At 40.5% G+C, this 17196-nt stretch overlaps 1 protein-coding gene across 10 annotated transcripts in view; it reads left to right on the top strand.

The window, feature by feature from the left end:
* PATJ (PATJ crumbs cell polarity complex component) overlaps positions 1-17196 on the top strand; it is a 418144-nt gene that overhangs the window by 303051 nt on the left and 97897 nt on the right. For all 10 annotated transcript variants that reach the window (XM_066269036.1, XM_066269031.1, XM_066269034.1 and 7 more), the window contains one exon: positions 12848-12940. In XM_066269036.1, coding sequence (XP_066125133.1) covers positions 12848-12940 — 93 coding nt within the window. The remainder of the gene's footprint in view (positions 1-12847; positions 12941-17196) is intronic.

The following is a 17196-nucleotide window of genomic DNA, read 5'->3' as shown; positions in this document are numbered from 1 at the left end:
GGCCTGGAACGCTGCGGTTGTCGGTTCGAAACCTTGGGCTTGCCCTGTCAAGGCACATAAAACAAGCAATGAATAAAGTGAAGCGACATCCCTCTTTCTCCTTTCTCTGTAAAATCAAGAAAAGAAACCTTTAAAAAATAAAAATAAAAAAATAAGTCACATTGCCACCAAATATATAAATAAATAATAAATCCTTTTCTCTAAAGGGATATGCTTCTGTTGCGCCATCACAATGAGTTAGAGGATAAAGAAGGTTTTTTATTTTATGGACTGTTGGCCTTCAATAACTGCCATCCAAGATGAATATTACCCCTCCTGTGGTTGGTATATGAAGTATTTAGGTATGCTCTGGTCCCCTGACAACTTCCTCACCCCTTCTCATTTACCTGTGTGGCCCCTCTCACTACGCCTTTTTCCCTCAAAGCATTTTCTAGTAAGTACCTAAATATAATTTACATCTGAAATATTGCCAAGAGAGCTAGCCCTTTTAAATTATAACCAAATAGGCCCTGGCTGGTTGGCTCAGTGGTAGAGCATCGGCCCAGCATATGGATGTCCCCGGTTCGATTCCCGGTCAGGGCACACAGGAGAAGCGCCCATCTGTTTCTCCACCCTTCCCCCTCTACTTTCTCTCTATCTCTCTCTTCCCCTCCCACAGCCAAGGCTCCATTGGAGTAAAGTTGGCCCAGGCACTGAGGATGGCTCCATGACCTCCGCCTCAGGTGCTAGAATGGCTCCAGTTGCAACGGAGCAATGGCTCCAGATTGGCAGAACATTGCCCCCTAGTGGGCTTGCTGTGTGGATCCCAGTCAAGCGCATACAGGAGTCTGTTTCTCTGCCTCCCCACTTCTCACTTCAGGAAACCAAAAAGATATTCTCAAAAAAGAAAATTATAACCAAGTAGATGAAGTATTCAATATACAATATAGTTGAATAGCATTTTTGTTAAACACTAATGGGATCTTATATTCATTCCCTTATTGAGCAAATATTTATTGAGTTCTTATGATGTGTCAGGCACTGTTCTAGACACCAAGGGCATGGCAGAAAACAAAATCACTTCATGCATTGTGTGCCAGCAGAGTAAACAAACATGCTAATAGAACATTGAACAAGAAGGCTAGAGCCTGACCTGTTGATAATACAGTGGATAGAGCATCAGCCTGGGACACTTAGGACCCAGGTTTAAGTTCCCGAGGTCGCTGGCTTGAGTGCGGACTCATCTGGTTTGACTGCGAGCTCATGAGCTTGAGCGCAGGGTTGCTGGCTTGAACGTGGGATCATAGACATGACCCCAAGGTTGCTGACTTGAGCAAGGGGTCACTGGCTCTGCTGGAACCCCCTGGTCAAGGCACATATGAGAAAGTAATCTATGAACAACTATGATGCCTCAGCAAAGAATTGATGCTTCTTACCTCTCTCCCTTTCTGTCTGTCTGTCCCTCTCTCTATGTCTCTTGCTTAAAAGAAAAAAAAAGAAGGCTAGAGATGTGGGTTCTTGTTTTAGCTCTACCAGTAACTTGTTTGGCATATGACCTGGTAGAGGTATTTTACCTGGCAAAGTCTGCCTTTTTTAATCAGGCCAGGTTAATAGCCCTTCCTGCCTGTATCAACAGGTAATAAAGATCAATACTAAATGTAGGAAAAGTATTTTATAATCTGTGCAGCTACATACACATATAAGGGGTTATTAGCATTCCTACTGCTGAGCTTTTGTAATTGTAATAACTGGTGGGGCAGCTGTAGGACATGGTGATTAAGAACATAGACATGAAAGTTGGACAGATCCAGGTCCTAGTCTTTGTTCTGCCATTTACTAGTAGTCAACTTGAACCAGTTAAGCCCTATAAACTTGTGTTTCCTCATATTTAAAAGGCACTTGATAATAATGATGAATTTAATCATGGTTATAGAATGTTTAGCATATTTTTGGCACACAGTAAGAACTCATAGTAGCTGTGATTATACTTATACTATTATAGCTCTGTAGCAGAGCTCCCAGCCTCCAGCATCTTCCTTTTTCAACAGTTAACATACAACACAGGATCTTTTCTTACCATGTTCATTGTATTTGTCCTCTTGTTCAAATATCTTTAATGCCTCCTTCTTGCCTATTAGACCAAATCTTTATTTCAAAGTTAATTAAGGTTTTTTACCTCCCGAACCTCCACTAATCAGCTTTCTTTTCTCATTAACGTTGACACCCCCCCCACCATCTATCTCCCACCCCCACCCCTGGGGGCTAGAGACCTTCAAGTTTTGGTTACTCCACTCCTATGTCTTTATTGTTTTTTTGACCTGGTTACCTTCCTACTTCCTCTTAATTAATTCTCAACCACTAATTCTTTGAGGAGTTGCTTTTTGGAACCTTCCTCCAAGTTTTCTAAGACTCAAAATGAATAAAATAATGTAGAGAGAGTAATGAGCACAGTGCCTGGAATGTAGTAAGTATTCATATGTGAGATGTTAATCTTTTTATGTGTGTGTGTGGGGGGTGGGGACAGATAGGGACAGACAGACAGGAAGGGAGAGAGATGAGAAGCATCAACTCTTTGTTGCGGCAACTTAGTTGATTGCTTTCTCAGATGTGCCTTAACCTGGAGGCTACAGCAGAGCAAGTGATCCCTTGCTCAAGCTAGCGACCTTGGGCTCAAGCCAGCGACCTTGGGCTTCAAGGCAGTGACCTTTTGGCTCAAGCCAGCGACCCCCGTGCTCAAGCTGGTGAGCCCATGCTCAAGCCAGCAACCTCAGGGTTTCCAACCTGAGTCCTCAGCGTTCCAGTCCGACGCTCGATGTACTGCATCACCACCTGGTCAGGCTGTGAGATGTTATTCTTATGATCAGCTTCATCCCACACTATTTCTTTCAGTAATCTTTACTCCCTTCACAGTTAAATAATACTAAAGTGACCAACTCTTTTACAATGAGAAGGAGGACAAAAATAAATTGAAGAAAACAATATCGTAAATAAAAGAAACATTTTGTTCATTGCAACAATACACTATAATATGATAAATGCATAATAAAAACATTTGTAATATTTTATATTGTAATTATGCTTACATGCCTATTAATTTTTAATAATAATTGTAGAAAAAAGTACTCATTTGGATACAAATACGTCACATCACACACAATGGATCGACTGCATCGATCGAATATGGACATTTACAGATTAGTCTTCCAATATCAAAAAGGAGGACATGTAGGCCCTGGCCAGTTGGCTCAGTGGTAGAGCGTCGGCCTGGCGTGCAGAAGTCCCGGGTTCGATTCCCGGCCAGGGCACACAGGAGAAGCGCTCATCTGCTTCTCCACCCCTTCCCCTCTCCTTCCTCTCTGTCTCTCTCTTCCCCTCCCGCAGCCAAGGCTCCATTGGAGCAAACATGGCCCGGGTGCTGGGGATGGCTCCATGGCCTCTGCCTCAGGCGCTAGAGTGGCTCTGGTCGCAATAGAGCGACGCCTCGGATGGGCAGAGCATCGCCCCCTGGTGGGCGTGCCAGGTGGATCCCGGTCGGGCACATGTGGGAGTCTGTCTGACTGCCTCCCAGTTTCCAGCTTCAGAAAAATACAAAAAAAAAAAAAAAGAAAGAAAGAAAGAAAGAAAGAAAGAAAGAAAGAAAGAAAGAAAGAAAGAAAGAAAGAAAGAAAGAAAAACAAAAAAGGAGGACATGTAGAAGGACACTTTTCAAAGGAGGACGGAACTTACAAAAGGATTGTCCTCCCTAAAGGAGGATGATTGGTCACCTTAATACTATTCATGATTCCTTTAAAAGGTAAAAATCTTCTTTGTCCTCTGTGAGATGTCACTTGGTCATTAAAGAAAAAGACAGACCCGTTTCTAAATAGGTTTATCAAGGATTCTGTTTCTTGTACCTCTCTCATTATCTTGATGTTTTAAAAATGTAGGATTATAAGTACCCCACTGAACTGTATGCTTTCTGAGGGTTAAGTTTATTGTCTTCTTCATCATTCAGTCAATATAAGAAATTAACAAATATTTGTGGGATAATTGATTGGCAGGAACCATATTTTGGCTCTTTTACTATATTCTTGATGCCTCATTTCAGTGTTTAATGCTTCGTATTTTTTTATTTTATTATTGCTTTTTAAAAATTTTTATTTAGAAAATTAAATTTAACAGGGGAACACTGAGTATATAGGTTTCAGATAAACATATCTATAGCATTTGAACTGTTGATTGTGTTGTATACCCATCATCCAAAGTCAAATCATTTTCCATCATCACCTTATATTTGACCCTGTTTACACCCTTCCCCCCACCCCTTCCCAACACCCGCTTCCACCTAGCAACTACTTTAGTTTTATCTATGTCTATGAGTCTGTTTTATATCCTAACCCATGTGTGAAATCATACAATTCTTTACTTTTTCTGATTTACTTATTTCACTCGGTATAATACTTCTTAGCGATTCAGTTCATTCTCCTGCTGTTTGCCAAATATCTACTCTGTACAGCATACAAAGATTAATTGCAGATAGTCTCTACCCTCAAAGAACTTGGAGTATAATCAGAGAAACATGACGTGTATTACTAAATCAAGGTGTCCTAAGAAATAAGCTTTAGGAGGAGTTCACAGACGATGAATGGTATTTTCTGGTAGGAAAAGAGGGGAGATATATATATATATATATATATATATATATATTTTTTTTTTTTTTTTTTTTTTTTTTTTACAGAGACAGAGAGAGAGTCAGAGATAGGGACAGACAGATAGGAACGGAGAGAGATGAGAAGCATCAATCATCAGTTTTTCATTGCGACACCTTAGTTGTTCATTGATTGCTTTCTCATATGTGCCTTGACTGCGGACCTTCAGCAGACCGAGTAACCCCTTGCTCGAGCCAGCGACCTTGGGTCCAAGCTGGTGAGCTTTTGCTGAAACCAGATGAACCCACACTCAAGCTAGTGACCTCGGGGTCTCGAACCTGGGTCCTCCACATCCCAGTCCGACGCTCTATCCACTGCGCCACCACCTGGTCAGGCAAAAGAGGCTATTTTTGTTGATAGATTGGATTTTAAAATATAAAGATAGTTGGATAAGAATGTGGGAATAGCTGGACCAGGCGGTGGCACAGCGGATAGAACATTGGACTGGGATGCAGAGGACCCTGGTTCAAAACCCTGAGGTTGTCAGGTTGAGCATGGGCTCATCTAGCTTGAGTGCACGCTCACCACCCTGAGTGCATGCTCACCAGCTTGAACGCAGGGTTGCTGGCTTGAGCATGGGATCATAGACATGACCCCATGCTTGCTGGTTTGAGCCCAAAGGTCACTGGCTTGAAGCCTAAGGTCGCTGGCTTGAGCAAGGGGTCACTCGCTCTGCTGTAGCCCGCCCCCCACCCCATCAAGGCACATATGAGAAAGCAATCACTAACCAACTAAGGAGCTGCAACAAAGAATTGATGCTTCTCATCTCTCTCCCTTCTTGTCTGTCTTTCCCTGTCTGTCCTTCTCTCTGACTCTCTCTGGCTCTCTTTCTCTCTCTCTCTCTCATACACATACACACACACAAAAGAATGTGGGAATAATACAAATAAAAACAGAACTAAGAACAATCAGGGTGTGGAATAGAAAACAAGAGTATAAGGGTACATGGAAGGGAGTAACAGGAGTTGGGGAAATAAATTGAGGTCAAATAAAAAAAGCTTAGATTTAACTCTCAGAAGGTTTGAATTTTGTGCGTTAGGCACTTAGAATTGTTGATGGCATGTTGAACAGTGAAATGGTCTGATCAGGGAGGGCTCTGCATCCATACATTAGTCTAAGCAATGTCAAAGGTGTCTTGAAGAGGGAAACCCAATTAGGAAGCCATTGATGTGGTGTCTCATTAGAGGTACTGAGGGGACTCAAGTGTACTTGGGTTGCATGATATTTATTCTATTCTTTGACATGGCAGGCTGGATCTTTTAGAATATCTTTATGGAAGCAAAAACCTTCATTTTTCTTTTTTCCCAGAAGTTGTGCTTTTTTGAATACTAAGTGAGATGGAGCAGGCTTCATAAGAAATAGAGGGTTTGATTACTCAGGAAATATCATTAGCATAATTTCCATTTAATCTTAATTGTGCACTGCTTTCTGGAATTCTGTGTAGTCTAGAAAATATGCTCTTCATTGAGGATAGAAGAAAGAAATTCAATTTGTCACATCCAGTAAACATGACTTTACAGAAAGAAATATTTGTGAATTTAGGCTGGCAATGAGACCAATAAATCATTTTGGTGGTTTTTTGAAGAGAGCATTGAATTTAGAAAATATGAGGATGACAAGATTTAAATCAACATTTGTTTTATTTTTTTTAAAAAAAGAACTTTCAATTATATCAGGGATGTATATAGTTGCTGAGGTTTTATGTTTTTAATTTACTTTGCTTAGTAAAATCTTAAATCAAACTAAAAGAGAAACAGTTGTGTATACTAATGTACTTTTTGTCCTGTTAAATGAGGGAAGAAGGTAGGGAACAACACAGGGAACATTTATCTGATCAGAAGTGTTTTTCCAATTTTTTATAATATCCCTAATTAATTTAACTTTTATTGATAGCCTGTTCTCAAATTAAATATAAATTCTTGATGTCAACATTCTCACTGTCTGGATGGAGAAAACTATGGACAAATAATGGGTATGAAAAAAATAAAGTAGTATCACCCCTGGCCGGTGGCTCCATGGATAGAGCATCATCCCAGTGCTCCAAGGTCATGGGTTCGACCCTCCATGTGGGCACATATGAGAAGCAACCAATGAGTGCATAACTAAATGGAACAACTATAAGTGGAACAGCAAGTTGATATACCTCTCTCTCCCTCCCTCCCCCCCATATTCCCCTCCTGCTCTCCCTTCCTCCCCCACTTCCCTCCTCTCTCTCAAATCAATGGGAATATTTAAAGAATAATAAAGTAGTAGTAAAAATAAAATTTATCATTGCTAGAAGATTTTAGAGAAGTCCAAGGGAGGAAATTTAGAACTTCCTGAATATTTGCTGGAGATTTCTTAGTGGAGATTGAATAGCATTTCTCATCAGTCTTTGTATATATTATATATATATGTATAAAATATAATATATATTATATATTATATTATATAAAGGCACAGTAAATGTATAATCATGAGCCTTGCCTTTTCTTTTCATTCACCTATCAAACATAGTTCACCGTGCAATCTGACTGTGGTCTTCATGGGGAAAGGTCATTCTCCTTGAGCAGCCTAGGCTGAACAGGCAGCTTTGGACAGGTGGTTTGAAGATTAGCAAGAGCGAAAGGGAATACACAGCCATGAGGATTAGCTGAATCATCTTGGGTGTCAATGGGCTACCATCCATCAGCCAGATGGTCTTCACACCACCACTATACAATTATGCTTTGGAAATCGTGCTTGCTGACCTATTTTCCCCTCCTCAATTCTGACTGATACCTGTTTTCTAAGCTTCTGGTCAGCGGGGTGTTTTTAAGGCTCCTTAACACATATGAGCCATTCTGTTCTCAGATCAAACCCTACTTTGTTTTATTCTGTGCCTCATTAAAACATAAAAACTCTCTTATAAACTTTAGCCCTCTTAGGAAACTAAATGCTTTATTGCTAACCTCTCTCGTTCCAACTTTCTTTTTACCTGACTCTCCTCTCCATCTATATTTTGATTTCAAACTAAACTGGTAACTGAAAACAAGAAAAGCTTTAGAAAGGGATACAGTTAAAAAGAACATTGACTTTGAAATGAGATAGATCTAAGATGACTTTAAAAATGAATCAGAGTCTGACCAGTCAGAATTGAGGAGGGGAAAATAGGTCAGCAAGCACGATTTCCAAAGCATAATTGTATAGTGGTGGTGTGAAGACCATCTGGCTGATGGATGGTAGCCCATTGACACCCAAGATGATTCAGCTAATCCTCATGGCTGTGTATTCCCTTTCGCTCTTGCTAATCTTCAAACCACCTGTCCAAAGCTGCCTGTTCAGCCTAGGCTGCTCAAGGAGAATGACCTTTCCCCATGAAGACCACAGTCAGATTGCACGGTGAACTATGTTTGATAGGTGAATGAAAAGAAAAGGCAAGGCTCATGATTATACATTTACTGTGCCTTTATATAATATAATATATAATATATATTATATTTTATACATATATATATAATATATACAAAGACTGATGAGAAATGCTATTCAATCTCCACTAAGAAATCTCCAGCAAATATTCAGGAAGTTCTAAATTTCCTCCCTTGGACTTCTCTAAAATCTTCTAGCAATGATAAATTTTATTTTTACTACTACTTTATTATTCTGACCAGGTGGTGGTGCAGTGGATAGAGCATCGGACTGGGATGCCGAGGACCCAGGTTCGAAACCCCAAGGTCACTGGGTTGAGTGTGGGCTCATCTGGTTTGAGCAAGGCTCACCAGCTTGAGCCCAAGGTCGCTGGCTTGATCAAGGGGTCACTTGGTCTGCTGTAGCCCCCCGGTCAAGGCACATATGAGAAAGCAATCAATGAATAACTAAGGTGCCACAATGAAGACTTGATGCTTCTCATCTCTCTCCTTCCTGTCTGTCTGTCCCTGTCAGTCCATCTCTTTGTCTCTCTCAGTCTCTGTCACAAAAAAAAAATCAAGAGAGTTTAAAAAAAAAAAGAAGGAAACTATTCTACTTACTTCATATAAATGTATAACCCAAACTATACAAGAACAAAGAAAAAGAAAATTATAGTCTATTCACCTATGAATATAAGTTATAAAATTTTAAATAAAATGCTAATAAATTTAATTCATCAATGCATTGCTAAACATACTGTGACCATGAAGTAGTTAATTCTAGAATGCAGTATAACTCTACATCAGAACAATTTACCACAGTTTTCCATCTTTTTTTTATCAGATCAGCAGAGAAAGAAAACATATGACAATAGATAAAAATATAGAAATAGCATTTAATCTATTATCACTCATTCAAAAAAATGAATCAGACAAAGGAAATGAATGAGGCACAGATTTTAGATTCAGATTCTTTCAGTCTCATCAGGGAGTTTAATTCTGTACACACATAAGTAAGATACAAGTGAGATGATGACACCTGATATAAGAAGTTCAGGTATATATATAAAATATTAGGTGAGTTGGAGGAAGAAGAAATGTTTTCAACTAAGAAGGAAAGGAGTTATCGGGTAAGTAGCATTGTAGACACAGCTTTGTAGATGGAAAGGGTATTCTCTTGTTTTCACTCATATCTTAAATGATACATAGACCATTTGCAGCCTAGACTGCTTTGCTCATGTTTTCTTTCTCTTTTTTAAGATTTTATTTATTGAATAGAGAGACAGAGAAAGAAGGGGAGGGAGGGGAAGCGAGAAGCATCAACTAACTCATAGTTGCTTTAGTTTAGTTTTTATTGATAGCTTCTTGTATGTGCCTTGACCAGGCAAGCCCAAGGTTTTGAACCAGCGACCTCAGTGTTTCAGGTTAATGCTCTATCCACTGTACTACCACAGGTCAGGCTGCCCATGTTTTCTTAAATGTTCTAAGTTGAAGCATCAAACAGCTGTCTTCTCCCCAACTGTAGTATTCATTTTCTAAAGCCAAGAAAATATATTGTTGAGAAATGTAAAATTAAAGATCATCTCATTTATTTAAATGCTTTCTTCCCCATACTCATATAGGGTTGTTATCAAGACCACACAAAACAAGGCATGGATTAAAAACCTAAGCAAAAGTTAGGAAAAAATGATCAACTGTACCCAGTGTTGTGCTAATAAAACTTGTATGTGTTTATCTATTTATCTGCAAGGCAACCTTATAGGACAGTATTTTTCATTTGGAACTTTTATTTGTACCTTAAAAACAAGTACTCAGATTTGAAAGTAACTTGCAGAAAATCATATAATTCTAAGTAACAATGTTAAGATTTTAATCTAGATCGAACCAATTCTAATGTCCACGTTACTTTTTGGGTTTTTTTTTTTTAATATTTCTCACTTTCCTTAATTTTTTAAAAAATGCAGTAATACACTAATTCTTCTATAATCAAACAATATAGAAATTACTAATGCAAAATTCCCCAATCCCTAATCCTATTCAGAAGTAAGCAATTTTTAAAAATGTGTTTAGCCTGACCTGTGGTGGCTCAGTAGATAAAGCATCGACCTGGAATGCTGAGGTCGTTGGTTCAAAACCCCGGTTTTGCCTGATCAAGGTACATATGGGAGTTGATGCTTCCTGCTCCTCCCTCCTTCTCTCTCTCTCCCTCGTCTCTAAAATAAATAAATAAATAAATAAATAAATAAAGTTTTTAATGTGTTTTATATGCTTACAGATATTTTTCCTGTTTTATATCTATTATATAGGATATAATTGTCAACTTACAGTCTCTTGATGGTGTATAAAAGTTCCTGCTTTTCTATATTATCAATACTGAATGTTTTCCTTTTAATCTCTTGTCCATTTGCTAGATGAAAGAATGCTACATCTGCTTTAATGTAGATTTCTTAAGTTATATGTGAGGTAGAATGTTCAAAATTAAGACTATTTTCTCTACAAACAATCCCATTTGAATCTGTAGTAATCCCCAGATGGTGATGTTTTAAAATAAAATTTAGCCTGGTTTGTGGTGGTGCAGTGGATAAAGTCGACCTGGAACGCTCAGGTCGCAGATTCTAAACCCTGGGCTTGCCTGGTCAAGGCATATGTGGGTGTTGATGTTCCTCCCTTCTTCTCTCTCTCTCTCTCCCCTCTCTAAAATGAAAATATAAAAAAAAATGTTTTAAATAAATAAATAAAAATAAAATCTATATAAACACAAGGGGAGACTCCATTTATTATCATTATTCTTTCTTATGTGTCCTTAGAAAGTAAAGAAACTTCTAGTTAATTAACTATATATAACACTTAGTGTCATGATTCAATTGAAGAGATGCATAATGTGTTTTGATATCTTAATGAGTCTTATTATTACCATATGTCTCATTTATATTAAGTAAATTTTTTTAGGATTGGGTAGAAAAACAAGTACTCAATTCACTCATTGGTTCAACCAGTATTTGTGTTTCCAAGTGCGAGGCAGGGTGCTTAGGTACTAAATACAGTCTCTTATCTCAAACAGTTTAGTCTTATGCAGAAAATAAACAAATATCTCAGAAAGTTTTGGCTGGGCCTGACCAGTTGGTGGTGTAGTGGATAGAGCGTCGGACTGGGACACTGAGGACCCAGGTTCAAAACCCCAAGGTCTCTGGCTTGAGCATGGGTTCATAAGGTTTGAGTGCAAGTTCACCAGCTTGAGTGCGGGGTCACTGGCTTGAGCAAGGAGTTACTGACTTGGCTGCACCCTCAGTCATAGCACATATGAGAAAGCAATCAATGAACAACTAAGGAGGCACAATGAAGAATTGATGCTTCTCATCTCTCTCCCTTCCTGTCTGTCAGTCTCTCTCTCTTTCTCTTTCTTGCTTAAAAAAATATCTGGCTGGAGGGGACAAAGAGCTAACTTTTAAGTGGGTAAAACAGTAAGTGAATTTATTCGCTCTCATTAGAAGACTGCAGGATAAGGCTGGGCTTCAGGTTTGCTTGGTCCAGTGGCCCAGGTTCTTTCATCTGTCTTTGTGGTTCACAAGGTCAGCTTCATCCCAAGACAGGTCTCCTCGTGGCTGTGGGGCGGCCATGACATTCTGAGCTTTCTGCTTTCCTGTTTATTTGAGATGTATAGGGACTTCTTATGGTTCTTTTAAGATCCGGGAAGGCCGGGTTTGATTCCCGGCCAGGGCACACAGGAGAAGCGCCCATTTGCTTCTCCACCCCTCCGCCGCGCTTTCCTCTCTGTCTTTCTCTTCCCCTCCCGCAGCCAAGGCTCCATTGGAACAAAGATGGCCCGGGCGCTGGGGATGGCTCTGTGGCCTCTGCCCCAGGCGCTAGAGTGGCTCTGGTCGCAACATGGCGACGCCCAGGATGGGCAGAGCGTCGCCCCCTGGTGGGCGTGCCGGGTGGATCCCTGTCGGGCGCATGCAGGAGTCTGTCTGACTGTCTCTCCCTGTTTCCAGCTTCAGAAAAATGAAAAAGGAAAAAAAAAAAAAAGATCCGGGATGGACTTTTCCAGAAGTCTCCAGCAAACCTCTCCTTATGTCTCATTGACTAGAACTAGATTATATACCTATTCCTGACAAAATCAAGGGCAAAAAGCATGGGATTAACCTGAGACAGTGAAGACCAGATTTTTTTAAGGCATATCTGTGAGCAATAAAAATAAATACCTGAAGCCCTGGCCGGTTGGCTCAGCGGTAGAGCGTCGGCCTAGCGTGCGGAGGACCCGGGTTCGATTCCCGGCCAGGGCACACAGGAGAAGCGCCCATTTGCTTCTCCACCCCTCCGCCGCGCCTTCCTCTCTGTCTCTCTCTTCCCCTCCCGCAGCCAAGGCTCCATTGGAGCAAAGATGGCCCGGGCGCTGGGGATGGCTCTGTGGCCTCCGCCCCAGGCGCTAGAGTGGCTCTGGTCACAACATGGCGACGCCTAGGATGGGCAGAGCATCGCCCCCTGGTGGGCAGAGCGTCGCCCCATGGTGGGCGTGCCGGGTGGATCCCGGTCGGGCGCATGCGGGAGTCTGTCTGACTGTCTCTCCCTGTTTCCAGCTTCAGAAATATAAAGAAAATAAATAAATAAATAAATAAATAAATAAATAAATAAATACCTGGAAAAAAAATGGCCTTCTACTGGAAAGAAAGAAAATAGGAATGGTTTCTGTAGAGAAAACAATACCCACTACAATAATAAGACAAGCCACTGTGATTGAGTGATATCTGTACAGTTCACGTCACTGTGAGTGAAGAATGCCGTGTTTGCCATTTTCTCCTTAATGTCTTCTAGGATCAGAGTGGCACCGAACCTGTTAGTGGTGAGGAGGACGGCAGTCTCGAAGTTGGCACCAAACAATTGCCTGAAAGTGAAAGCTCCAAATTGGTGAGACTCCTGGGTGGTTTTCATACATTGTTCTTTGTAGGGATATATTATTTCTATTTTGTGCCACTTTAGAAGAGATCAACTGTTGCGTTTGCTTCTCTAAGAATCTTTTTTTTTTTTTTTTTTGCATTTTTCCGAAGCTGGAAATGGGGAGGCAGTCAGACAGACTCCCTCATGCACCCAACCGGGATCCACCCGGCATGCCCACCAGGGGGCGATGCTCTGCCCCTCTGGGGCGTCGCTCTGTTGCATCCAGAGCCATTCTAGCGCCTGAGGCAGCGGCCACAGAGCCATCCTCAGCGCCCGGGCCATCTTTGGTCCTATGGAGCCTCGGCTGCGGGAGGGGAAGAGGGAGACAGAGAGGAAGGAGAGGGGGAGGGGTGGAGAAGCAGATGGGCGCTTCTCCTGTGTGCCCTGGCTGGGAGTCGAACCCAGTACTCCTGCACACCAGGCCAACGCTCTACCACTGAGCAAACCGGCCAGGACCTCTCTAGGAATCTTAACTCTATTCCATATAGTGAATGACTCATTTATTCCAAAGAATAGCATCTTCTCCCACTTTCTTCACACTTGAAGTGTGTGTGCTTTCTGGTACTAAAGAAGCAATCTCTTATAAATTCTTTTGAATATTGGGTGTCCTCTATGCTTAATTAATCCTAAAAGCATAGAAAGAGATGTTAAATTTATTCAGTTGGTTCATAGGAATATATACTTAAACTCACCCAGAAGCTGGAGTATTAGGCGAGAATAAGTTTAGAGAACTCGTCCTCTTTATGTATCCTAATATCTGATATTTTATTTAGTGTTTATTGAACTTCCTTGTACCAGGCATTTCCTGATCCTTGTAATGTGGGGAAAGATGACTTCCTTTTACATGTGAGGAAACTGGGTTATAGATATTAATTTGTCAGAGGCCACTCACTGGGATGGTGCAGACCTGATCAGTCCCATGTGGTCTGACTCCCATGCCTTTGCTCATAACCTGCCTTTGTGTTTGGCAGCCCACACTTCCAGGGTTAGTCTTCAAGTTCTAGAAAGAAATATGGGTTTTTTCCTTTGCATTTCAAAATATCCTACAAATCTTGAAGAATTAATCACTTAGGAGGGTCACCTTGATTTTAGGACAGCACAGTATTGTTTATTTTACTTCAGGGTACTTGAGAAATCATCCGTTTATCTTCTTTAAACTTTCAGGCTGAAGGGAGAGGATGTTTCAGCAAGAGTGGAGATATAGTGGGCCACTCTTGGACAAACCCTTCATGGCACCTGAGAACCCTAGGATCTTGATTACTGGGACTAACAGATTATGTCCATTGTTTTTGAACAAGATGTTTTCAAGGTTACACTGTTTTCTTTGCAAAAGATAAACTATATATTTGAATTGAAGGGGAATGAATAACATCAACAAATTTCAAACTGGGAGCTCCTTCCTTCACAAATACCATTAACTTGTTGTTGGCACTATATCTTCATAGTTAGGTTAAGGAAAAATCTTTAAAGCAACAGCATTTAACCTGTGGTGGCAAAGTGGAAAGAGCATAGACCTGGAATTCTGAGGTCACTGATTTGAAAATCTGGGCTTGCCTGGTCAAAGCACATACGAGAAGTAACTACTATGAGTTGATGCTTTCTACTCCTACCCCCCCCAAATCAATAAATAAAATCTTTAAAAAAAAAAAAAAAAAGCCTGACCAGTGGATAGATTGTCAACCTGGGATGCTAAGGTCCCAAGTTCAAAACCCCAAGGTCACCAGCCTGAGCGTGGGTTCATCCAGCTTGTGCACGGGCTCACCAGCTGAGTGCAGGGCTGCTGACTTGAGCATGGGATCATTGCCATGATCCCATGATTGCTGGTTTGAGTCCGAAGGTCACTGGCTTGAGCCCAAGGTCACTAGCTTGAGCAAGGGGTCATGACTCAGAGGAACCCCCCAGTAAAGGCACACATGAGAAGCAACCAATGAACAACTAAAGCACCAAAACTATGAGTTGATGCTTCTCATCTCTCTCCCTTGCTCTCACTCTCTCACACAAAAAAAGAAAAAAATAGAGAAAAAGTAACAGCATTGTTTTTGTGGGGTTTTTTTGTAAGTATGAGCCCCCAATTTTATCCACAGAGGAAATGATTTAAAAGGGTAAGATCATTCCATCACTTGCTGAAAGAGTTTGGTAGTCCCAAAGAGGCTCCCTTGTAGACTACAGGCAAAAGCCATCCATCATTCACCCCCTGTTCCCAACAAAGCAACAGTGATAGGGCTCCAAGTATCAAGACAATTAAAAAGACTGACCCATGCTCTGTAAGAGGACCTGAAGGGCTGAGGATAACTTTTGTGTATTGTTTCATACTGCATTTTACCAAGAAAAGAGCCTTCCCAAGTCCATTGACTTGTGTCTTTCATTCTCTCCTTTCACCTTCCTCACCCCCCTCCCACTCTTTTTGGTATTTTTTAGTGGCAGTTTCTAACTGTTTCCAGTAAAATTGATGCTTGGTCTAGTTGATTGAGGAAAGCAGACTGAATTTGAGCAACTTTTATGACATAAATATAATTGGCCAACATAAAGTATTGGTTAAGAGTATGGGATTAGGCAGATCACTTGACTTCACCGGGCCTCTGTGTTCCATCTGAAGAATAGCAGTAATCAGAATGTTATGAGGAAACAACAGAGCCATAAAGTATAAACTGCAGAGTGGTGTATAAGGCAAATAATTTGGGTTCGGTAAGTTCATTCATTAAGTCAACAAATATTTGCCTGATGTTACTATGTTCCAGGCACTGGAAACACAACAGTGAACAAAATATATAAAAATGGCTACTCTCACAGGGACTCATTCCAGGCTACACAGGGGGAAAGAAGATAGATAATGCATAAATTAGATTGAATCATATGAAATTACTGTTTTTGTAGGTAAAAATTTCATATGGCTAATATGTTCATGAGTATTGTCTTGTTACAAAGTAGTGATAACAGTTTGTCATCACTGTTGTCATATAATTGTTTCTAAGATTGCTGAAAGCTCCCTGCAAAGTCCAGGGACTGTGGCTGGATGCACCATGCCAGAGAACAGCATGTGATGTGTATGGGCTTTGACTCTTTTTACCTTAGTTTATGTCAAGTTAGTTGGCCACGGTAAGTTCTCACCCTCTAGAATGACCTGCTTGCTTCTATGGGGGCATATGTCTCAGTAGGCACTGTGCTGTCTCCTGGCAGAGACACAGGCCTTGCTTGAGCAGCTTACCCTGTAGCATCATTGAGGATAAATTAGATTTGTATCTGGAAAATCAAACCAGGCAGAATGTATTAGAAGGAGAAAGAAAAGCAACACATAATGTCACAGAAGTTTAAAAATGGAAGGAAAACTATCTCATTCAGGGAATAGGGAAGGTTTCTTAGAATCATGGCCTTTAAAGTGAACTTTTAAAGATGAGAAGGCATTTATTTGACTGCCGAGGCATTTATCAGGTGACTCACTGTGGGTTAGGGAGTAGCGAGTAAGGATTGGGCTTTTGTAGGACAACAGTAGGCGGTGGAACTTGAACAGTAGAATCACAGAACTGAAGGGACTATATGCTTCATGTCCAATAAATGTCTCTATAACTTGATAGATACATGTATACACAAGGTGCTACCTAAAAGAAACTCTGTTCCAAGGAGCTATTAAATTAATTCTCCAAGATTACCTGTTTTCAGAGCTAAGACTGAGCCATGGGTCTACACCTATTCCAGTGTCTTTCACCATTCATTGTGGTTGGCATTGGTTCATAACTCAGGAGTCCCCAGAGTCATAGCCGAGGACCAATAACTTTATTTAATTCTTATCATGTAAGTAGATTACGCTAAAATGTTTTTAAAGGAAGAATAACTTGTTTTTAGGCAACTGATCAGATGAAGGTTTGTGAAGCATAGATTCCAATTGTGAGAGACTGGAGGCAGGGAAGTGTTTGGAATCTGTTTCAGAAGTTTAGGTGAGAGCCTGTTAAGACTATTTCTAAGCCTTTTGAAAAAAACTTTAAAAACTATTTGCAGAGCCTTGCTATTTGCAAAACAAAATTTCATCTGTTATCTCATTAGCTTATTTTTTAATATCTAAATTTTTTCTAAAATTATATTTTGTTTGACCTTTTTATCCCCCAAATACATAAAAATATGTAAAAAGTAGGGCACGAGTTATCACAGACTTATAAATGAGACCTTAATCTTTCACTAAAGATCACAAAACTAAAAATTGAAAAAACTAAGACCCATCGTAAGGGTCTCTG

The sequence above is a fragment of the Saccopteryx bilineata genome, chromosome 3 (assembly GCF_036850765.1).
Source record: "Saccopteryx bilineata isolate mSacBil1 chromosome 3, mSacBil1_pri_phased_curated, whole genome shotgun sequence".
Lineage (NCBI taxonomy): Eukaryota > Metazoa > Chordata > Mammalia > Chiroptera > Emballonuridae > Saccopteryx > Saccopteryx bilineata.
Note: the sequence above shows the minus strand (reverse complement) of the source record. Positions and strands in the feature narration are given on the sequence as shown.